The 22,890-nt window shown below is 55.4% G+C and overlaps 1 protein-coding gene across 1 annotated transcript; it reads right to left on the bottom strand.

Annotated features, from left to right (window-relative positions):
• Window positions 1-13,307: 13,307 nt before the first annotated feature.
• On the bottom strand, window positions 13,308-17,167 carry LOC149913672 (uncharacterized). Its single transcript, XM_090129235.1, has 8 exons — window positions 16,963-17,167; window positions 16,746-16,807; window positions 16,170-16,323; window positions 15,714-15,970; window positions 15,427-15,512; window positions 14,809-14,933; window positions 14,177-14,288; window positions 13,308-13,860 (listed from the first exon to the last, which is right to left on the bottom strand). The coding sequence occupies exons 1-8, from the start codon at window positions 17,081-17,083 to the stop codon at window positions 13,308-13,310; spliced, it is 1,470 nt and encodes a 489-aa protein (XP_089985361.1). The 5' UTR covers window positions 17,084-17,167.
• Window positions 17,168-22,890: the final 5,723 nt, after the last annotated feature.

The raw sequence follows: 22,890 nt of genomic DNA, 5'->3' as shown, positions 1-22,890 counted from the left end.
GATGATGGAGAGCGGCTTTGCAGCCACATCTGCCAACTCCCTCAGCACCCCAGGCTGCAATCCATCCGGCCCCATGGACTTGTGGGTGTGCAGCTTTCGGAGCAGGTCCAAAGCCATCTCGCCGTGGGTTATGCCTATTCTGTTCCCCATCCCTATCTACCAGCACAAAGGGCTGTGTGCCTAGGGAACAACCCGCCTCACTGGGAAAGACTGAGGCAAAGAAGGCACTGAGTACCTCAGCCTGATCCTGATCCTTGCTCGCTGCGTTCCCCCCTGTGTCCAACAGGGGATGGAGATTCCCCTTCCCCTTCTTCCCTTCCCCTTCCCTTTCCCTTCCTTCCCTTCCCTTTCCTCCCTCCCTTCTTCCTTTCTCTCTCTCTCTCTCTTTCTTTCCTGTCTTTCTTCCCTTTCTTTGCCCTTCTTTCTTCTCTTTTTCACTTTCCTTTCTTCCTTTCCCTGCTTCCTTTCAGCCTAGCTCTCACCGTGTTGTCCAGATCCCGGTGCTCCTTTTCCCATATCTCCACGTTCTGCCCGGATCCCAGCGTTCCACTGCGTCTCCCTGCGGATCTCCCACCCCACAGCCCCACTCCCTCCGGGCCGCCATCCCCGGAGCTCCGCCCTCCCCCTTCCCCTCCCCCAGCTCCGCAGGAGATCCCTGAGGGCTCTCCGTTCCCCCCACTCATCTTCGGCCCCCGCCGTCCCTCCAGCCCCACTCCGGCCTCAGGCCGTGCGTGCAGGCCGCGTTGCCGTGGCGACGGCGCGCCCTCCCTCATGGCAGCGCGCGAAGCCGGCCCCGCGGCGACGGCGCATGCGCGACGGCGTCGCCGGAGCGACGGCGCCTCAGCGCGCCTGCGCCGCTCCGTTGCCGCGGCGCCTGCGGCGTCCCCGCCGAGTGACGTCATCAGCCCCGCGACCCGAGCGGGAGGCGGCCGTGCGGAAGTGGTGCGGGGCACCGCGGGGCTCCGAGCGCCGCCTCGGCTTCGACGGGTGGGCGTTCGGGGGGGGCACCGGGGCGGGGGCCGGGGTGAAGGGGGTTGGGGGCCGCGTGCCGCTCCGCGTTGGCCCCGTGGGGTCTCTGTGCCGCTCGGGGCTTCCGCTCGGCGGGGGCGGCTGCCCTGTGTCTCCCCGCCTCCCCCACCCCGTGTGTTTCACTGCCCTCCTCCCCTCCCCCTGCCGCTGGTCGCCCACAACCCCCCCGTCCCTCCGTGTGACCCCCGGGGTTGCTCCTCCGCCCCCCCGTTTACCCTCCTTCCAGTTCCCCCGTTCTGATCACTGTAGTCCTCTTCCACCCCTCCCCTCTGTGCCTCCCCCATTCTGACCCCCAGGGTCCACCTGTCTGCACCTTCCCCCCCCGATCCCTCCCCAGCCCCCCGTTCTAAATCCCTCGTGTCCCCCCACCCCGTCACGAGTCTCCCCATTCTGTCCCCTAGAGTCCCCCCACTTTCCCAGTCCCCTCTATCTGACCCCCAGAATCCCCTCTCCTCCCCCAGGTACTCCCACTCCAATTCCCCCATTCTGATCCACAGAGTCTCCGATTATTCCCCTATTCCCCTCTCTTTGACCCCCAGGGTCCCGTGTCCTCCCTTCTCCCCCCACCTCCTGGCCCCTTTTTCTGACCTTAGAGCCCCCTGTACCCCCCCCGTGTACTCTTCCCTGACCCCTGGAGTCTGTTTCCCCCACTTGGACCTCCATTCCCCCCAACCGGACTCCTTTTCTGCCCAACAGAAGCCCCCCGCAACCCCTGGCTCTCTCCTCCCACTCCTCCCTCCGGCCTCAGATGCACTTTCTGCCTTGTAGAGGCTCTGTTCACCCCTTCCCCTTCCACAGCCCACTAAATTCCCCTCCAACTCTTTTTCAACCCCATAGGCAACCCACTCTCCTCTTCTCCCCCCAGTACTCCCCTGAGGTCTACCCCAGACTCCCCTTCCAACCCGTAGAAACCTCCCACAACCCCCAGATTTCCCCTGCCACCCCCTCTCCATTCCTATACCCCCTTTCCTCCCAGTAGAGACCCCACTCACCTTTTTTTTCCCCCTCACAATCCCCCGTCCACTCCCAGACCCCCCTTTCTGCCCTGAAAAGCCCCCTCTTCCCCTTTCAACCCCTCAAGTTCCCCTCCATAGTATTCCCCACCACAATGTACCCCTCCACCCCCAGACCCCCTTTCCACTCACAGAAGCCTCTTTCTCCCCTTTTCCCCCTCAAAATCCCCTCTCTCCACCCCCAGGCCCCCTTTCCGCATCACAGGGCTTCTGGCTCACCAGATCCCCCAGTTTCCTTGTTCCACCCTTTCTCCAACTCCAGACCATCTTTCCACCTCTAGAAGCCTCACTAACCCCTTTCCCCCCCACGCAACCTCCCCTATCCAGCCCTGGAGTCATGCAGAAGAATCTGGAGATGTCCTAGAGGGGTTTGGGGCATGCAGGGTGTCCCCAGGCGGGTCCAGGGAGTGTTTGCATTCATCAAGAATGGTCTGGCCATGTCCCAGAGGGGTGTCGGGGTGACCAGAGTGTCCCCTAGTGGTTCCTGGTGTGCTCCAGAGTGTCCCCTAGTGGTTCCTGGTGTGCCCCAGAGTTCTCGAATGGGGAATTTTAGGACAGCCTCATGTAGTGACATGTTCTCGGGCTGCTTTGTCCCCATGAGATCGCTCCCAATAATGTCTGTTTCCATTAAAATATAAGCTATGTCAATTTTGTTGTATTTTTTCCCCACTTCCTTTCAGGAATGGATGTTTCTCGCCAATCCCCTGTGCTAGGCACCAAGGAAACAACTCTCCCCAGGCCACCAGGTGACACTGGGACAACCGCCTGTCCCCAAAGTTCTCACTGTCACTGTAACCGTGGAACCCGGGGCCGTACCAACGTACCTCGAGAGCCCCATCAGCATCCTGCAGCTCCTGGAGCCGGGTGACGCTGTCACCCTGGCTGTCCGTGACTGTCCCCAGCTGTCTCCCCTGCCATGGTGGCACAACTGCAGCGCGGTGACATCCTCATTGAAGAGGTGGCGAGGAGGGGTTCAGGGAGGGGGGCTGGGGACAGTCGGGGGACACGTGGGCTGTGACATGGGGTTGGTGGTGTCACCTTCACTGGATGGCACTGAGTGTCACTGTCTTCAGGTGACACCGTGACACAGGGTGACCTCGATGTGGAACAGCCGTGATGCTGTTCCACATCAAAATACAACAGAATACAACAACATAGAACAAAATTGACGTATTGTAGACGAAAAACTTAACATGAGCCAGCAGCGTGCCCTTGCGGCTCGGAAGGCAAATGGGATCCTGGGCTCCATCAAAAGAGGGGTGGCCAGCAGGGACAGAGAGGTGATTGTTCCCCTCTACTCTGCTCTTGTGAGGCCCCATCTGGAATACTGCGTCCAGGTCTGGAGCCCCCAGTACGAGAAAGACAGGGAGCTGTTGGAGAGGGTCCAGAGGAGGGCCACGATCAGGGGACTGGAGCACCTTCCCTATGAGGACAGGCTGAAAGAGCTGGGCTTGTTCAGCCTGGAGAAAAGAAGGCTGCGGGGTGACCTCATTGCAGCCTTTCAGTACCTAAAGGGAGCCTACAAACAGGAGGGGAATCAACTCTTTGAAAGGGTGAGTGACAGCAGGACAAGGGGAAATGGTTTTAAGCTGAGGGAAGGGAGATTTAGGTTGGACGTCAGGGGGAAATTCTTTACGGAGAGAGTGGTGAGGTACTGGAACAGGCTGCCCAGGGAGGTTGTGGATGCCCCGTCCCTGGAGGTGTTCAAGGCCAGATTGGATGGGGCCCTGGGCAGCCTGGTCCAGCATTAGGTGGAATGGTTGGTGGCCCTGCGTGTGGCAGGGGGGTTGGAGATTCATGATCCTTGAGGTCCCTTCCAACCCTGGCAATTCTGTGATTCTGTATTTATTTTAATGGAAACATACATTTTTGGGGGCGATCTCACGGGGACAGAGCAGACTGAGAACATGTCACTATGTGAGGTTGTCCTGAAAATCCCCATTTGAGAACACTGGAGCACAGCAGGAACCACTAGGGACACTCTGGTCACCCCGACACCCCTCTGGGACATCTCCAGACCCTTCTGGATGACTCCAGGAGCCCCAGACACCTCAAGACATCTCTGGGACATCTCCAGAGCCTTTCAGAAGACTACAGATCCTTGCAGAAGACTACAGGACCCTCTGAACCCACTTGAGGACTCCGTGGACCCCACAGGCTCATTCCGGGACATCTGCGGACCCTTCTGGATGAATCCGAGGACTCCCTGGATCAACGTGAGGATCCCCTGGACCCTCCAAGTTCTCTCTGGGACATCCCCAGACCCTTCTGGATGACTCCAGGACCACTCAGCCTCACATGACGATTCTCTGGACCCTACCAGACTCTACTGGTGGGACATCTCCAGATCATCCCAGTGGCTCCTGGGAACTCCTGGGCCCATCCTCGGAGCTTCCAGGTCCTTCAAGGGATCCCTGGGACTATCCTGGAGACCCCCTGGGCACCCTCAAGACCCTACCTGGACGTCTGCAGACCCTTCTGAATGAATGCAAGGACTCCCTGGACTCCCTGGACCTACCTGGGCCCCCCCCCGCACGCCCCAAACCCCTCTAGCACATCTCCAGATTCTTCTGCATGACTCCAGGGGTGGAGAGGGGAGGTCGTGGGAGGGAGAAAGGGGTTAGAGAAGCTTCTAGAGATGGAAAGAAAATCCGGGGGTGGATAGGGGGGTTGTGGGGAATCCACGGGGGGAAAGGTGTGAGCGGGGCTTCTGTGAGGTGGAAACGGGGTCTGGAGCTGGAGAAAGGGTGGAACAGGGAAACTGGGGGATTGTGGCGTGCACCGTCTGCACGTGCTCTGCAGCATGCCTAGTGCAAGCAGGGAGCAGCAGCGCGGCGGTGGCAGCATTGCACGGGAACCTGCTGTGCTGCAGCGCGAGCCTCCGGTCCTGCTGCTGGGCAGCGCCGGGCGCAGCCTGGCTCCCTGCTCTCCGCCCCTCCCTGCAGGGACCGACGGCCGTGCCCGGGATCTGCCCGAGCCTCTTCTGCAGGCTGAGCCGCCCCAGCTCTCCCAGAATCCCACCCCAACATTTCCCACGCGGTGCTGAGGAGGGCAGGGGACGCGGGGGGAGGAACGGGGCTGGTGGTCGCAGTCCTACGACGCGGCCGTTTGCGCCGCCCCGTCCTTCCCCAGCGGTGGGCACTGGACGCGGTGGGTTCGTGGAGCTGCAGAAACGACCGCGGGCAGAGACGTAGCAAAACGAACGCTGAACGTTTAATCGTTGAACACGCAGAGCAACCCACAGAGAAATGACCGCATTCCCAGCCGGCTCCCGTCCGAACGATCGTTCCCCCCTCACAGCTTCCCTCCTCGGGGCCAACACGAAGCGGCTCCACGTCGGCTTCGCGCAGCTCCGGGAGCTCCGCGCGGGGACAGACGGACAGACGGAAAGCGGCGCTTGGAGACGGCAGCTGCGGGGCAGCAGCTCAGCACGGCGCCGCCGACGATCGGAGCCGAGCGAGAAGCGAAGGCGCCCGCCGGACTCCGTGCCGGGCTCGAACGCGAGTCGATCCGTGGGATCGCTCCCTCTCTTTCGGGGCCGCCCGGCTCAGCCGGGAGCCGCTCCCGGGCACCGGGCGGGTCCCGCCGCTCGCGGTCAGCCGCCGCTTCTCGCAGCCCGGCAGCGCCTCGCCGCCACGACGGAGGACGGCGCGGTTCCCCCTCCGAGATCGGCTGCGTTCCGACGGGGGACGGACGGGGGCGGCGGCGGTGCCCGCGGCCGCGGCCGCCATTGGCGGAGAGCCCGCGCTCGGCCCCGCCTCCTCCGCTCTGCCATTGGTCGGTGTGCCGAGCGGGGCGGGTGCTGGGCGCGGGGTCGTTTCCTCCCGCGGTCGCGCCGTCATTGCGTCATCAGCGCGCGCGCCCCGGACGGCCCCGGCCCGGCTGCCCGCGGCGATGCCTGCGGTCGTCGTGTTGCGGGAACTCGGCGCGGCTTCTCTGGAAAAAGGATTTTTGCAGATCAACTCTCTGGGCGCGCTGCTCCCTCCTGGTTCAGCCCACAGGGTTCCGCCCGTGCAGTGGTTGTTCCCGTGCCTGTTTTCCAAAGCCCCGGCTCCGTGGAGCTGAGCGCTGTTTTGTGTGGTGGCAACCTCTGGTCCTGGCGCTGGGCTCCGCTGGATGCAGCCTGGCTCCGTCCTCTGTGCCCCTCCCTGCAGGGATTGGTGGCCGTGGGTGGGATCCCCTGAGCTGCCCTTCTCCAGGCTGAGCAGCCCCTCCCTCTCAGCCTCTTGTGGTAGAAGAGGTGCTCCAGTCCCTTCACCATCTTGGTAGCCCTCCGCTGGACTCTTTCCAGTGTGTCCAGCTGTCTCTTGTACTGGGAGCCCAGACCTGGACGCTGTTCTCCAGGTGCAGCCTCACCAGCGTCGAGCAGAGCAAAAGTAATGGTGCAGAATAACGGTCCTTACCTGCTACAAGTCAGGACCAGGGCTATGATGGGAGCACGCTGCTTTATGACTGACATGGAGAACTGGTAGGAAGAGGGCCTGGTGGGCCTGAACACAGATGGCAGGTGGTCCAGCTTTTGTTTCACTGGAAACCAGATAACTCCATGGGCAGCAATGTGGAGAAATGTTCTCCATGTAGTTGTGTCCCTGTGGCTTCTTTCTGATGTGCTTGGAAAGTCCCACTAGAATAGGCTGCTGCGTGAGACAGAAGCCTGATACATATCACTTGTGTGGGTGGAGTTTTATCATCTCTGTGTTCATCTTTTATGTTTGTTTTTTTTCATTTCAACTCTATGTGTGCATCGGGGCAAGCCTTCCTTTGCTAAATCCTTTTCTTGTGGCCTTAGGCAACAGTCAAGGGGGTCTCAGGTTTCAGTGCTGAGCAAGAAGCGCAGGCTCTCAGGAAGGCCATGAAGGGCTTTGGTAAGTCGATCTCCCTCCCTCCTCGGGTCAGCTTTTATTTTTTCCCCAGCACTGGGAATGGCTGCTCTGGTGGTTTGTTAGAGGGAAGCGTAGCTGCTTGCATTGCTCTGCTGCACAACTGCCCTAAAGATGTTTGGAAAGTGGAAACAGAACTGCCCTTCATGTCCCGAAATGCAGCTGCCCTGGCGGTGTGGGTCCTGGCAGCTTTGTGTGCATAGCTGTAGTCCTGGGGCTGTGGAGAGCTGGCTGTGTAGGGGACTGGAGGTGGCACAAGAGCAGAGGGCACTTGTGATTCTTGTGCAAGCAGCCTGACTAGCTTCCATTTGTTTCTTGCAGGCACGGATGAAGATGCCATCATCGACGTCTTGACCAAACTAAACGTTTCCCAACGTCAGTGAGTTCTGGTCACCTCTAAGAGCACCAGTGGCAGGGTAGGTGGTCTGCAGAGATGTGTGAACGTGGTTGTGTCACTTGGGTGAAAAGCGAACAACGACCCAATCTCCAGGTCAGCAGAGACTTTACCTGACCAAGGTTGTTTTGTTCTTGTTCAGTTCAGAGCAGTTGTTGATGCAAGGAGGGTTGGAGCCTGAAGAGGAGTGGTGAACAGCTCAGTTCCTTCTGTCCTCGAAGGCCGTACCTTCTGCCAACTCCTTTCTCCTCTCTTGGCCTTTGATTTTTTGATTGATGACTTGAAGTGACTTGAAGCTGAGTGGGAGTTTTGAGAGAGTGATCACTGGGATGATGACTGCCACCACCATGTATGACGTGCACAAACTAAGGAGGGCTGTGAAGGTTTGGAAGTCTTCCTTTCGTATTGCTTAAGTTCTGGCCAAGGACTTACTGCTTTGTTATGTATGTCTTCTTATTTATCGTTAACCTAAATTATTATTAAAGAAACCTGGTTGCACGTCACGAGCAGTTGCTGGTATCTTAAATCTTGCCTTAAATCTTGTTGTGGGCAGCACCCAGGTGGTGGCCCTGCTCCTAACGGGTGCTGTGTGTATGTTCTTGCTAGAATCTGGCTGCTCCCTTGAGGATGACATCGTATCTGACACATCTTCCATGTTTCGAAGGGTCCTCGTGTCCCTCGCAGCAGTGAGCCACGCTGAGGGGAGGAGGGGGTGAATCTTCAGAGCTGTGGGCACAGCTCTGCACTCAGTGGTGAGGAGCTCCAGGCTGGCTTTTTCTCTCCCTGTGTGTCCCATGGCCTGCTCCTCAAACCCAGCTTCTGCAGGGAGGAGACTCTGACTCTGGGTGTGCATGAGTGCTGTGGGCCCTTTTTTAAACATCCCAGTAAAGTGGGTTGCTGCTTGTTTCAGAAGGAAGCCCGAAGCACACCTGAGCTGTGTTTCACTGTGTTTGTAAGCTAGTGTTCCCTTTGGTGCACTCCATTATCCATCTCCAGCAGCTGTTCCTGAATGGGGAGTTCTCAGGAGTTGTTTCCAGTAGATGCTCTGGTGAACTGAGTCTTCTATCCTTGTGTCTTTGCAGGCAAACAGAGATGAGGGAGTGATGCCTTTGCTCAGCAGGATGCTCAGGTGTGTAAGTAACATGAAGTAATGTGCTTCCCAATCTATTCTTGTGCATGTGATGCGTGGTGAAGAGAAGCCAACCTGTGAAATGGGCATAATGGTTCTAGTCTTGTTTGCAAGTCTCTAATGAGAGGTCTCTAGACAGGCTGGTTACTTGGCAGGGGCAATGACATTTTGGTTGTGGGTTGCCGTGCCTGGTTGGTGCTTGTTGGAAAATATCCATGATGTAGACAAGTACGGGCCAGCAGTGCTCTAGCTCCAAGGAATTAAAGATCTCCTGTACACCCAGTCTTCTCCATGAGCCTTACTTTGTCATCCATGTCTGTAAGTGCCTATACGAAGTGGGGGAGAAGAAATGGGGAACAGATGAGGTGCAGTTTATGTCCATCCTCTGTACATGGAACAGGGATCACCTGCTGAGAGGTAGGACCCCTCCACTGTGTCCTGGGTTTTTCTTTCCTTCCTTGTTTGTGTGGGATGCTTTTGTAGGAGCTCCATAGCTGTTCAGGAGATGGGAACTCTTTTGAGGCAGCAGGTGTCCTAGAGAGAGCCCCATTGCATCCATTGCATTTGGGCTGTGTTATTCCCTCCTGAGACTGAAAGGGGCTTCAGAAACCTAAGTACAACTGGCTGTTGCTCCAGCATGGAAGGCAGAGATCATGAAGTGATCTCCACGTCCTTGTAAAGCTCCAACTTGTCAACCTGCTGTCTGAGTGTGGAGCACGACCAGCCGTGCTGCGCTTTGTGTGTACGTTGCCTGTAGGGCTGGAGGTGGGGAAGCTGCCCCAGTGACTGCAGAAGGAACTTGAGCTGCACTGTGCCTGGTTGCAGGTCAGCCTCATAGTCTTGGTCTGTTTGCCCTGACTGGGGGGAGTGTAAACCATCAGGTGTGTGTGTCAAGCCTTTGCTCTCAGTTAATTGCTGTCATGGAATGGTACCTATGAAAGAATGACTTGTCCATAACGCACATCTCATCAGCTCTGCCTGATGCCTCATGCTGAGCTGCCTTGTGCTGGGGTCACGTACCAAATGTGCCAGCACCTCCTGCTGGGACTCCTGGATAGCACTGCCGTTAGAAACTCTGCTGGTGCTGCCTTCATGATGTGAAATTCTCTACCAACCTCTGAGATACAACTTCCTCCCAAGCCCTACGCTCCTGTCTGCTAAGCTGTGCGTTCTTATCACTACAGAACGTGGTTCCTGTTTGCTTTTGCAGGTGTTTGTAACTGTTGGTGATGTTGGAAGTATCCAAATAATTTTCCAGGACGGTATCTCTGATAAAGCAGATTTTAGTTGCAGTTGCCATGTTGGGCCTCCTGCAAGCAGGAGCTCACAGAAAACAGTGCTCCACCTTTTATCCCCTATTGCCCAACGCTGATCTCTTTCTGCCCTGGTTCCTCACTGGCTGAGTACTGCAGGTTCACACTCTTTCGGGACGCTTCACTAGTCACACAAATACCAAGCAAACACAAATCCTTGCCATCCAAACACAAATATCTTGATTGGTTAATTGCCTTCTAACCATGGCTTTCTTAACAAACATCCGGTCATCACTTTCGGATGCCTGCTTTACAACATAAACATAAACCTAACCTCTTAATTGTTTAATTACCCCCCTGGCATTTGTGCCCTTTCAACTGGGTCATTGTTCTGGTCACCCGTCTGTCCTTGCATAGAGATGAGCTTGGAGGGAGGATAGAGGGGAGTATCCTGGAGTTCTGCTTTGTGTAAAGGCCCTGGCTCCTGGAAAGCTTGTTAAATGTATTTCACGTTTGCTGGCTTACCAGTCGTACAATATGTTTTCCAGTTCAGAATACTATACCTACATTGTTTAAAAGATTTAAGACCTATTGCAACTTTGTAAGGAAGAATTTGTGGCATAGCTCAGTAATTATGTTTCTAAAAGATGTTACTAATATGTACATGATATTTCTACTTTTCACACCAGCTACTCCTAAAGACAAGCTACGGAATACAAACGCGTTATGTTCCACTTCTTTAACTCAACTGTCCATCTCAATATCCAGTGCAGAAACAACATGTCTCTCCCACAGTGAATAACACTGTGAAGGCATCACAGAGCGCCTGCTTGTCTCCGCAGTGCTCAGGGGCTTTTCTGAGCTGCAGGCCCCGCACTGCAGCCCCACGGCACAGCCTCACAGCTGGTGACGGACTGAAGCTGGAGAATCCTGGCAGCAGAGGACGCTCCTGCCCCACAGAAGGGCCGGCAGCTCCAGCGCAGCTCCAGCGCCCTCAGTGCTGGAGAGGAGGCTGAGGTGCCTCCAAGCGATGGATGCGGTCCATCCAACCTTCCACCTCGTGTGGTTCACCGTGCAAGGCCAGCAGGAAGAAAGGTGGGCACGGGTAACACGGCATCCAAAGGGACTGCAGAGCTCTCGGGCTGGGAGTCCAGGGTGTGGGGGCCCAGGGGTGCTGTGGGACAGGGGTGAAAGGAGGTGGTGCGTGCCAGTCCTTGGCTGCAGGACTGGTGCTGGTGGCAGGGCCTTGGGTTCTGTGTCTGCAGCACCTATTTGCTGATTGGTGTCTGCTTGGAAGGGATGGGACCCACCTCCCTAAGGGAGGCGAGGATATTTTTGTCAGTAGGATGGCAGCTTCACAAGGGAGGCTTTCAACTAAGAATGGGGAGGGCTGCTGAGCAAAGGGATGGGGTGATGCAAGGGAGAGGGACCAGAAAATGAGCACTTGCAGGAGAGCAAGAAAATGCCTGAAGGCACCATTCTGGGGAGATCCCCAAAGCTCCAGAGGAGGTTCTGGTGGGTAACAGGGGGAGGCTGCTGGGACAGAGGAACAGATGGACAGAGGGACCAATGGAGGAGAGAACTGTTGGAGGGAGGGAGGGAGGGATGGAAAAACAGATTGAAGGATCACTGGATGGATGGAACGATTGTTGGATGAAAGGATGGATGCAAATACAGGTGGATGGAGGGATCAACAGGAAAATATGATTTCTGCCTCAACGAGCAGCGTGCCCCCAGGCCCCACTCCCTCCATGGGGACCAGTGGGGGTGGCCCCGGGGGTACAGGACCCACGTCCCATTGTTTGGAGCCACTCCCTTGGCTGATAAAGAACCCGGAACCTGTAAGAGGAGTTACACTGTAAAAGGAGGTCTCTTCCCAGGCTAAAACACCTCCCATGTACATTGAGATAAAGCAAATTAGTAACCAACTCATCTTTTCTTTATGAGTTTAACTTTCAGCCCTGCACTTTCCTTGACAGCACAAGTAGTTCCCAGGCATCCTGGAATAACCTCCTGCAACAACACTTCAGTTACCTCCTGTGCCTTATTAGTTCTACAAGGGAATGCCTGCAGCCACCCTAAGAAGCTACCAGTACCAACACACAGCAATACCCCCCTTTTCTTGGGAGTTCCGAGAAATCAATTTGCCATTGTTGCCCCAGAAGGCTCCCTTTCCCAATAGCCCCACTTGTGCCCTGTTCCTGGTACTAGGATTGTCCTTTGTAGTGTCTGTTCCCCGAGTACGTTTTATCATCTTCCTTGGAACCCACTCCCATAAGATACTGAAGGGCATAACAGTGTGTCCATCTGGGCGCGCACCCCTCTGTCAGCTTGCTCTCTTCCCTCCTAAATCATTAATTAGATTCCTGTCCTCTCTGGAATATTTTACAGGTTCCGCCTCAGGTTCAGAGATGTTAAGTTTGCCATCTGGAATTAAAGCCTTTGCCAACTGCCTGTTCTGTCACCTGGTCCACCGTCTTATTTCCAGTTTCCTGCCCAGAGCCTTGTCTTGAGTAAGATTACTTTTAGTAGAGCAAAAGCTTTGAATCACCTTTAAAATACAGAGAAACAAATAATACTGTATTATCTTTTGTTTTATTTTCATATTGTTATTATCAGGTAAAGAGGCAGACAAGTCACATCTCAGAAACAACTTGATTTCAGTGGCCTTAAACGGTCCCTCTGTGATGGTTATTTTCTTATTGACTCGCTGTCAAACACAGCCAGTGGATCTCTGTACGTGCAGCTTAGAGTTCCTAGCTAAAATGAATTGCATAAATGCACTCAGGCCTTGAGGGAGATCCGGAATCTCTGGTGAAGCTGGCTGACTGGCTGGGGAAGCCTTCCGAGGCCTGAAGCCTCCTGGCCGGCCAGTTGGGCCAGGCCGAAAGCCGGCTGGCCGTTCAGGGGAGCACTGCCAGGCGAGAGGTGGCCGGCCGGCTGGCCCATGGAGCTCTGCATTTGCAGACCTCTCCAAGCCGGCCAAAGGGGCCCTGCCAGGCCAAAAGCCCGTAAGTTGTGATCCAGATAAGACAGAGGAGACTGTGCTGGATTTCCCTGGGCATCAAAGCACCGTGAGACGCTCTGATGCCCTCTCGCAATTCTTTCTCCCTCCACCAGCACAAGAGCTGGCGTCAAAAGGCGCAATGACACTGTCACTGGCGTTCTGGAGGTTTTTAAAGGGTAGGCCCCTGATAAGGCTTTATTGATGGTTTTGCCCCTCTACATTTCACTCTAGATCTCCTTGTTGGCCTGGAGAAGGGAAGGCAGCGGGGTGACCTCCTTGCAGCCTTCCAGTACATAAAGGGAGCCTACAAACAGGAGGGGAGTCAACTCTTTGATGGTGTAGCTAATGGCAGGCCAAGGGGAAGTGGTTTTGAGTTGAAGATTGGATGCCAGATTGGATTGTTCTTTCCAGAGAGAGTGGTGGGATACTGGAACAGGCTGCCCGGAGAGGTTGTGGATGCCCCGTCCCTGGAGGTGTTCAAGGCCAGGTCGGATGGGTCCTGGGCAGCCTGGTTAGTATTAGATGTGATGCAGATGGGATTGACGCATCTGTTTTGCAGCCTCCAGTGGAGCTGTGTGTGTCGTGGGCACCCCATGCCCGCATCAGCGTGGGTAGGGTGTGGCCTTCCTGCGGACTGGGGGTTTGGTGTTTGGAGGCTGGCACTCGGGAGACCCCGTTTCTTCTTTTATGGGTGGCAGCAGTCCAGGTCGGGTGATGGAAGACTCCTCAGGCAGCCTGGACTCCCCACGAAGTGGTGATGCTGCCATCTGCCCCAGTGCATCCTGCACTGGCCTGATCTTCCTTGCCCTCTGCCTGAGAAGTTTAACTGAGTCACATGTCAGTGGGAGCCTGGATGGTCGGCCTTGAGGCTCTGTAGACTCAGCCCTTGAGGAAGATCTTCTTGAGTCGCTTCTGAAAGGTGTTGCTGGCCTCAAGCTGATCTGAGGGGGTGCGGCCTTGGCTGTCTGCAATTTTTGCACCGCATCCTCACGATGGGCTTTTCCTGCTTCCTGCACTTCATCAAGGAAGCTCACGTGTTTGGTTCCCAGTGTTCGGCGCTGGTCTTGTTTGCTTGCTGTTACTGCCTCCCCCTGCAGCTCGCAGGTCACCGGCTGCTCTTGGGCTTCAGACGCCCTCCGGATGGGTGGCAGCGGACTGAAAGGACAGAGCGGGAGGGGTCCGTGTGAGTGGCTGATGGCTTTGGGGCCGCATGCTGCAAGCCTGAGCCAGGAGCCTTGGCTGCAACGCAGCCCTCCCCACAGACTGCTCGCCGGCTGCCCCGTGACTCTCCTGGGATGCGGAGAGGGGCCAGCCCTGTGAGCCGGGGGGCTTCTGGCATTCCCATCCCAGCACGGTGGGTGCTGCGTTCAGCACTGTTGGGCAGCCACCAACAGTGACCATTTGGGGCTAGGGAACGGGCTCTCGCTGTGTCACCCCCATGCACATCCCAGCCCAGAGCCTCCAGCCTCACCTGGCCTTGGAGCTCTCCTTCAGCAGTGAGCTCCTTATCCTTCTGAGGTCTCCTCCATCAACGCTGTCTGTGCTCAAGCGTTTGATGAAGGTTGGACGGTCAGCAAATTTCACTGGAATGGAGAAGGCAGAGGAGATTCACCGTAAACCCTTTGGCTCACTCACAAGGGGCTCTCAGGCCTGTTCCCAGAACATCTGAGAGGGACGCTCTGCTCCCCCCACTGCTGACATCTGCACCGCCTTCGGACCCTTCCTGACACCATCCCTGGCCCCACTCCTCCTCTCTGCAATTCAGCTCTGTTTTGGGACTGCATTAGTGACGTTGGCTTTGGGAAAGAGGAGCTGGGTGGTGACGATGAGGTGGCAGAGTGACTTTTGGGGACCGTATCCTTCCACTGGGGGAGGGTAGGGCCTAAGATCCGCACATCCTCCTGCCATAGCCAGGGATGAGGGCACGTCACACCCAGCACCTTAGTTTGGGAGAGGCCAACAATTCCTTAGTTTGGGAAGAGGCCGTGCTGAGCTGGCGTGAAGCTTTGACACAAGTCAGAGCCCTTGGCTGATGTTCAGCAGGGGATTTCCCATCTCAAGTATGCTGCCCGTGCCGCGGAAAGGAGCTGGCAGCTGCTTTACCTTTCTTGCCCTGGACGAGAGGTGGCAAAGTCTCTTCTTTCTTTGGTTTCTCCAGACCAGGGAGGCTTCGTGAGGACCTGCGTCTTATTGCGGGCGGTGGTTTGGGTACAAACTCCATTTGAAACCTGTACGAGAGGAGAAGACAGCGACCGGTGTGACGCAGCGCTCCAGCAATCCTTGTTGCTCTCTCTGATTGCCTGCTCCCAGGCACATAGTCATGCTGCATGAAGCACACGACTTTCTAAAGTCTTTAGCAGGGTCAGTCGAGATAGGTGAAGGGGAAAGAGTTTCAAACAGCAGGAGGGAAGATTTAGATTGGATATAAGCTTTTGACAGAAGGGTGGCAGGCACCGGAACATCTTGCCCAGAGAGGTGGTGGGTGCCCGGACGGGCATTCAAGGTCGGGCTGGACCAGGCTCAGAGTTACCTCATCTGGCTGTAGGTGTCCCTGTTCCCTGCAGGGGAGTGGGACTAGGTGCCCTTTCGGGGTTCCTTCCATTCTATGATTCTGTGACATATGCTCATGGGCAGGACACTCATGGACACAAGGAACAAGCGCTCCAGAACGAGAGCTGAGCAGGTGCATCAAGCAGCAGCTACAGCCACCAACATACTCACATGGGAAAGACGACAGCGCAGCCAGAGAGCGCCATGGAGGCCACCGGTGCCACCCGAGACACCACCGTGTCCAGCAGCCAGGGGGCCTGCAGGGGAGAAACGGGGAGGATGTGGGACGTCCTCGTGAAGGCTGAGGCATTGGGGACACGAGGAGCCCAAGGCGGGGAGAGCTGACAGCAGCACAGCACTTGCACGGCCCGAGCAGCTGGCCAGGTCCTGGTGGGCCGTGTGCGGGCACAGCAAGGGTCACGGCAGTGCCTGGGCCACGGAGAAACCACACAGCTCACCTTGAAAACAGCTCTTCTGAATGTATCTTTCCCTGATAGCTTCTCGAGGAAGTCAAAGAAGAATTTCATTTGGAACGTCAGTCCATCGATGTGGAGGACGCCGATGTCCTTTAGGACAACAGCAACGTTCTCCCCGTTCTGCAGGCAGCCGGAGAGCAGGGACACGGTGCTCTGGATGCAAGTCCTGAGTGTCTCGCAGCTCAGAGAGGCAGCTGCGGCTGCCTTGCTGTATTCCAGGGGCTCCACCTTCCTATGGACTGAAAAATGCAAGGGACAGAGTTGATGATACGGGTGGTTTTCTACAGGTGCTTGCCTAGAAGTGCTTCTGGTGGACATCAGCCAGAACGGCCTCATGATTGGACAGGCTCCTCAGAGGAGGAGGTTTGCTTTTGAGAATGGAGGCGCTGGCCGTTTGCCCTGTCCATGAAAGCAGCAAAAGTTGATCCCCCCTCCTACCTGGCAGGGACTCCCTGCGGGCCTTGAGGTGGTGCGTGGCTATGAGATTTGTAGCCAGGTGAAACACGGGCCACCGCAGAGTCAGGGTCCCATCCTCAGTGCGGATGTCTTTGGAGATGGTGTCAAAGGAGCCGAAGGTGGGAATCCAGACCCCCTGCAAGTGGAAGAGAAAGGAAGGGCGGAAGGGTTATGGGACGGCTGGAGGAAGAGCCAGAGGGGTCCAAGGTAGGGACAGAGCTCAGGTGCCCTCTGCCGCTGTTCAGAGGCACAAGCCAGGGCATCGGGAATGGCTTTGGGAAGGGGCTGCACAGTCCTCTCCTTCCCCTCGCCCTCCCAAATGCAGCACAGCAGGCAGGGCAGAAGCAGCCTCATGGGATCCAGAGGCTTCCAGAGACCGGCATCAGCCCTGAGATAGACAGTGCCCGGCACAAGTGATCGTGCAGGAGTTGCAGGAAGCCCGCGGGATGCCCAGGAGAGAAATGTGGGGGCAGTTTCCTGCTTTCTGTGGAGGGGAAGACTCAGAGGAAGTCCAGGCTGAGCTGGATGGGGAGAGGAGGAACCCGACAGCCAACACACCTTCTGCAGCAGCAGCTGCTCCCGTACGTAGGCGGCCACCGCATCCCAGACGGCAACTCGCTCTGGAGGGCAAAGGAAAAGCAGGTCACACTCTGCATCTGCCGCTTCCCAGCACCGCTACCGCTGCCAGGTGGGAGCGAGGTGGCAGATGGAAAGTGTCATCTCGTGCCAAGGTTGGCTGCAGCACCGCTCCTGTGCTGGCTGTGGACCCATGTACCTTCGGTGTCGGTGCATGTCGGTCTGGAGGCACGCCTCGCTGCGGGGCCGACCTCGCTCATCCCGTTCCGCCTCGTGCCGGCGGCTTGCTCCTTGTTGGCGCCAGCCATGCCGGAGCTCATCCTTCAGATGCGTCTGCTCTCTGCCAGATGCTCCTTCAGGATGCAGGACCCACCAGCGTGCTCTGCCTTTACACCCCTCCCGGGTGCCCGTGTCACAAACGTCGCCACGGCGACGCGATGACAGCGTGGCCGGTGCTGGCCGCTGCCCATTGTGACGCTGGCACCAAGACCTTCAGTCTACTGTTTTAATCTGACCCAGCTGGAAAACTTCACTATAGTTAGTTTCCTTGATTCCTGTGCAATTTTATTTCAGAACTGAAGCTTGATTTAAACAATTTTTTGCAAAGTCTGAAATGAAAGTTGCATTTCTGCTTATATATAGCTGCTTTGATCCACGATGAATGAAGTCATAAAACAGAGTGTAAAGGGAGTTTCTAAACTGCCTGTTGTTGAGTTCATTGTTGAAGGCAACAGGAGAGCCCAGAATGTGGCTTTTGAGAGTAGATTTGCCTCTGCCTCTTACTGAGTTCTGTATTGCATTTTTCTGTGTGTGCAATTCTTTTGACTCAGAAATACAAGTTATAATGAAGGTGAGGTACTTCACAGCACATTAGAGATTTTCAACAAAAATGCATTTGGAAAACACATTATAAACCTAAATGCTGCAGAAGGACATTGATTAGGATTCTATTTAAGGGCAATAGATTCTATCTTTGCACACAGCCAGAAAATGCTCCTTCTACATTTCACTGATCACCATGTCAGCACCTCTAGGGATCAGCCCATCGGTTCATTGGAATAGCAGTACACTGACAAAGTGCTGCTGTAATCCTGGAAACCACGGAATGCTCATGGATTTTGTCAGCCAATTTACAGCCTGGTTTCAGCATTGCTGAATAGGCATTTGTTCTCCAGCAGAACATTTCAGAATCTACAGAACATTGCTAATAACTGCAGTGGAACAGGGAGGAATGGTGAAAACAGATTTCTGCTTAGAATGCTTTCCAATTTAGTAACTAATGCATTTTTACTTTCCTAGAATTCTCATGAGCTCTAGATATGCAGTTACATTTGAAAATGCTAAACGAGATAGCAAAACTGAATCATAAACACAGGAAACAGATTCTGTATTCAGTTTCCTGCTTTTCTGTCCTGCTAGCATGTTTGTTGTGCTTTCTACCATTTCAGAACCACAGGAGCTAAAACAGTCTGAACAACAAGAGTCCAAATCCTTGTCTTTGGAAGGCCCGCCCAGTTACCCAACCCCCGAGCAAAGAAAAAGAAGAATCAAGTCCTCAGTCACCACACATACTCAATCAGTCAGCTCTGACATAAAAGCTACCTTTTTCATGCACCTCCACATATGCGTGGGAGAAAAGTGTTCTGGGCATTCAGCAAATGGCTTCCTTCCTTCTGATCACTCAGGCTTTCTGGTGAGAAACTTGATAATGGTTTAAACCAAGCCATTCAGCAAACTCACAGTCCATTGCACACAGTCCTCTTCTGTTGCTGCGGCATCCACAAATGCAGTAAGGTTCCACCCTGGAGGGAGGCGCCCAAGTCTCAGGCTCACGAGTTGACCAGCTCTCACAGTTCACTGGGCTGTTCTCACAGCCCTGGCTAACACTGTCCAGGTTAACTGAGGCTTTCCTCCCCGGATTGGGGTTCTCCTCTTCAAAGAGAAATGATTTTAGGTTTCATTTGGTCAAAGCCGGCAAAAATCAATTTGAAAAAAGGCACCTTTCAAATCCAGAAGGTCAACTCCACCTACTCATTCATAAGTTGGTTAATTAAATGTATGGATTTGCCACAGCTGGGAGCATACCTTCAACCGTTCTATTACTTGCCCTCAAGTCTTACATACCAAAGTACAGCTCTTGCCATCCAGTTTTTCATCATCAAGATTGGGGTGCTGTATTTGGATTCACATTCAATTAGTAATCCAAACTCCAGAAGTTATTTATGATTTCCATCCTTCTCCAGTCTCATATCCTCAAAGGGCACTGCTTTACGCTGACTGGGCTGGCTCCTGCCTTTAACTTCACTTCCTTTGGGGCTGCATTTTGGCTCTGCCAGGCATCCCTGATAGCCACACTCCTAACTAATTTAGGATTTAAGATCGCAGTAACTTCTGGGGGTACAGCCTTGTTTTTCCCAGTTTGTGCTAAAGCCAGAGGAGGAGGAGATGGTGGGGAGGGAATGGGGGAGATGGGCGATGGGGAGATGGAAGGGATGGAGGGGGGGGATATAGGGGTTGGAGGTGGGAGGATGGGGGGGAGGAGAGTGGGATGGAGAACAGAGGTGAAAGGATGGACGGAGAAGAGGATGGATGGAGAAGGTGGAAGGAGGGGTGGGCAGAAGTGGAAGGATGGATAAGGGGAGGGATGGAGAACAAGGAAGGAGGGAGGGACACGCACCAGGCCACGTGCTTGGCTCACGTGCTTGGACAGAGAAGGACCACGGCGGCGCTGGAAGCGATGGGCAGAGCCAGCACGGCGTCCCTGCTGCAAAGGGCACTTTTCCTCTCTCCTGCTTTGATTCTCACCAGGCTCTGCAGGGTTTCTTCCACTCCATACCCGCTCAAAGTATCATACAGAGCCAAAGTGGAAAACCTGCTTGCAAAACAAGTCTTGGCACAACCAAGATGAACTGCCAAGCTCAGCTCTCACTACAGAACCAGTTATTTGTGACTACACCTACAACTATCAGCCCCCATCAAACTGGCAAATGTGCATTCTGGGGTGCATTAAAAAGAGCGTGGCCAGCAGGTCGAGGGCGGTGATCCTCCCCCTCTACTCTGCCCTGGTAAGGCCTCATCTGGAGTACTGTGTCCAGTTCTGGGCTCCTCAGTACAATAAAGACAGGGATCTCTTGGAAAGAGTCCAGCGGAGAGCCACAAAGATGGTGAAGGGCCTGGAGCATCTCCCCTATGAAGAAATGCTAAGTGATCTGGGTCTGTTTAGCGTTGAGAAGAGAAGACTGAGAGGGGACCTGATCCAGGTCTATAAATATCTGAGGTGTGGGGGCAAAGTGGCGAGGCCAGACTGTTTTCAGCAGTGTGCGGAGACAGGACAAGGGGAAATGGCAGAAGCTGGAGCACAGGAAGTTCCGCACCAATGTGCGCAAGAACTTCTTTACGGTGAGGGTGACGGAGCACTGGAACAGGCTGCCCAGGGAGATTGTGGAGTCTCCTTCTCTGGAGATATTCAAGACCCACCTGGACGCCTACCTGTGTGACCTGGTGAAGGGATCCTGCTTTGGCAGGGGGGTTGGACTCGATGATCTCTGGAGGTCCCTTCCAACCCCTACGATTCTGTGATCCTGGCCTGTATCAGAAATGGTGATGGCAGCAGAGCAGGGAAGTGATTGTCCCGCTGCACTCAGCTCTGGTGAGGCTGCAGCTCGAGCGCTGTGTTCAGTTCTGGGCCCCTCATTGCAAGAAGGATCTCAGGGAGACCTCATTGCTCTCTGTAACTCCTGAAGGGAGGCCGTGGTGAGCTGGGGGCTGGTCTCTTCTCTCATGTAACAGCGATAGGACGAGAGGGAATGGCCTCAAGTTGCACCAGGGGAGATTCAGGCTGGACGTTAGGAAATATTACTGCTCCAACAGAGTGGTCGGGTGCTGGAATGGGCTGCACTGGGAGTGGTGGAGTCACCAGCCCTGGAGGTGGTCAAGGAACACTGAGACGTTGTGTTGAGGGACGCGGATTAGTGAGAGCTATTGGTGATTTCAACCCTGGTGATGGTGTGATTCTGTGATTCTGGATGGGGGATTCAGGGGGTACACTGGCGGAGGGGGGGGGGAAGGGAAGAGGAGCATCAGAATGGGGGAATAGGAGGGGTGGGACAGGGGAAGGGGACGAGGAAAGGCACCCTGGGGGTCAGAATTTGGAATGGGGAGGGAACTGAGAAGGGGGCAGTGAGGTGGGGGGTGGAGGAGGACTGCAGGAATCAGAATGGGGGAACTGGAGTTGGGAGGGTGCTCCAGTATTCAGGTGGAAAGGGGAGCACAGAGGAGAGTGTGACCCTGGAGGTCAGAAAGAGGGACTGGGGGGTTGCGGGGGGACACAGAGCACCTCCTGCCTCCGAGCAGAGGCCCTGAGTGACACAGAAGCCCCACGGGGGCAAAGCAGAGCAGCACGCGGCCCCTGGCTCCCTTAGCCCCAGTCCCCATCTTGGTACCCCCCTATCCCCCCAAACACCCACCTGTAGAAGCTGAGGCGGCGCACACTCCCCCTCTGGAGTATCACATCCAGGTCTGGGGCCTTCAATACAAGGAAGGCAGAGAGATGTTGAGAAGGTGCAGAGGAGTGCCACAAAGATGATCAGAATGCTGCAGCACCTCCCCTGAGAAGACAGGCTAAGGGAGCTGGGCTTGTTCAGCTTGCAGAAAAGAAGGCTGTGAGGTGAGCGAATGGCAGCCTTTCAGGACCTAAAGGGAGCCTCTAAAGAGGAGGGAAGTCAACTCTCTGAAAGGGTAAAGAACAGCAGGACAAGGGGAAATGGTTTGAAGTTGAGGCAGGGAAGATTTAGGTTGGATGTCAGGGATACATTCTTTACTTGCGGTGCTGGAACAGCTGCCCAGAGAGGCTGTGGATGCCCCATCCATCCCTGGAGGTGTTGAAGGCCAGGTTGGATGGGGCCCTGGGCAGCCTGGTCTGGTATGAAATGTGGAGGTTGGTGGCCCTGCCTGTGGTGGGAAGGTGGTAGAGATGATGCTTAAAGTCCATTCCAACCTGGGCCATTCTGTGTGATTCTGTGACTCTATCCTGCTTCTATCAGCGCTCCAGGCCATCCTGCAGGCTGTTGTGCAGAGCGCAGAGCTCTGCTTCCTGGCCCTGTGCTCTCCAGCACTCTCGTGTGAGTTCCGCCTCTCCCAGGAATCTCCTGGTCCCAGGAACCTCAGCTGCTCTCCTGCACACACATCTGCGTGCACATAGGTGTGCAGAACCACACACCCACGTGCAAGACTTCCCCGCACACAAACCTGTGCATTTACACGCATATGCAAGCACATCCTTGCACACCTGCATGCACACTCCACCCATGTGCATGCAAATGTGTGAAAAAACACAAAACCGTGTGCAAATACCTTGATGCACACATCCCTGTTCATACACACACATGTGCAGACCCATCCCATTGCACACCCACATGCAGGAGTACAAGAGCGCAGCCCCAGCCTTGCACACAGCCATGTGCACACACACACACATGGAAAACTAAAAACCCAGGCCATTCTATGATTCTATGATCTCTGCACACCCCTGTTTGCACACATACCTGCACTCACAGCTCTATGACCAAATGCCACTCCCACGGCTCAGCCAACACGCAGACGGTGGGAAATGGCAGGAGGAAAGATGCCCCGTTACGCTCCTTCATTCTCCTCTCTTTAATGAAGGCACTGGGGCACAGCTGTAGCCCCATCCTGAGATGAGGGTTGCTGCGGGATTCCTCGTTTGGACGCTGCAGGTTAACCTGGAGCGCAGTCTGAGGGACACTCCTCATGTGCTCTGCAGATGGAAGATGTGCCAGGAGCAAAGAAAAGACTTCCACAGGCAGCGCAGGGATGGCGTTCCTGGGCCGGGCGGAGACATACAGAGCAGTGCCCACTGCCCTGGGATCTGCAGCACTGCAGAAGGGCTCAGGGTGCAGCACTGTGGCACTATTCAGTGAGGACGCCAGGTTCAGCAGCCCCACGTGGGCTGTGTGGGTCCTGGGACGGTGATGGGGGTCCAGTCAGAAACTGTGGGGATCTGTGAGATCCAAGGGGGTCCTGGAGTGGGTAAGGGAGGTCCAAAGGAGGAAACAGGGAGGGGATAAGGAGGAAGCCCAGAGCAGGGATAAGGGTTGTTGATGGGAAC

The sequence above is a fragment of the Phasianus colchicus genome, chromosome 35, assembly GCF_987193195.1.
Source record: "Phasianus colchicus chromosome 35, bPhaCol1.hap1.1, whole genome shotgun sequence".
Classification (NCBI taxonomy): domain Eukaryota; kingdom Metazoa; phylum Chordata; class Aves; order Galliformes; family Phasianidae; genus Phasianus; species Phasianus colchicus.
This window is presented reverse-complemented; position numbering and strand designations above follow the sequence as displayed.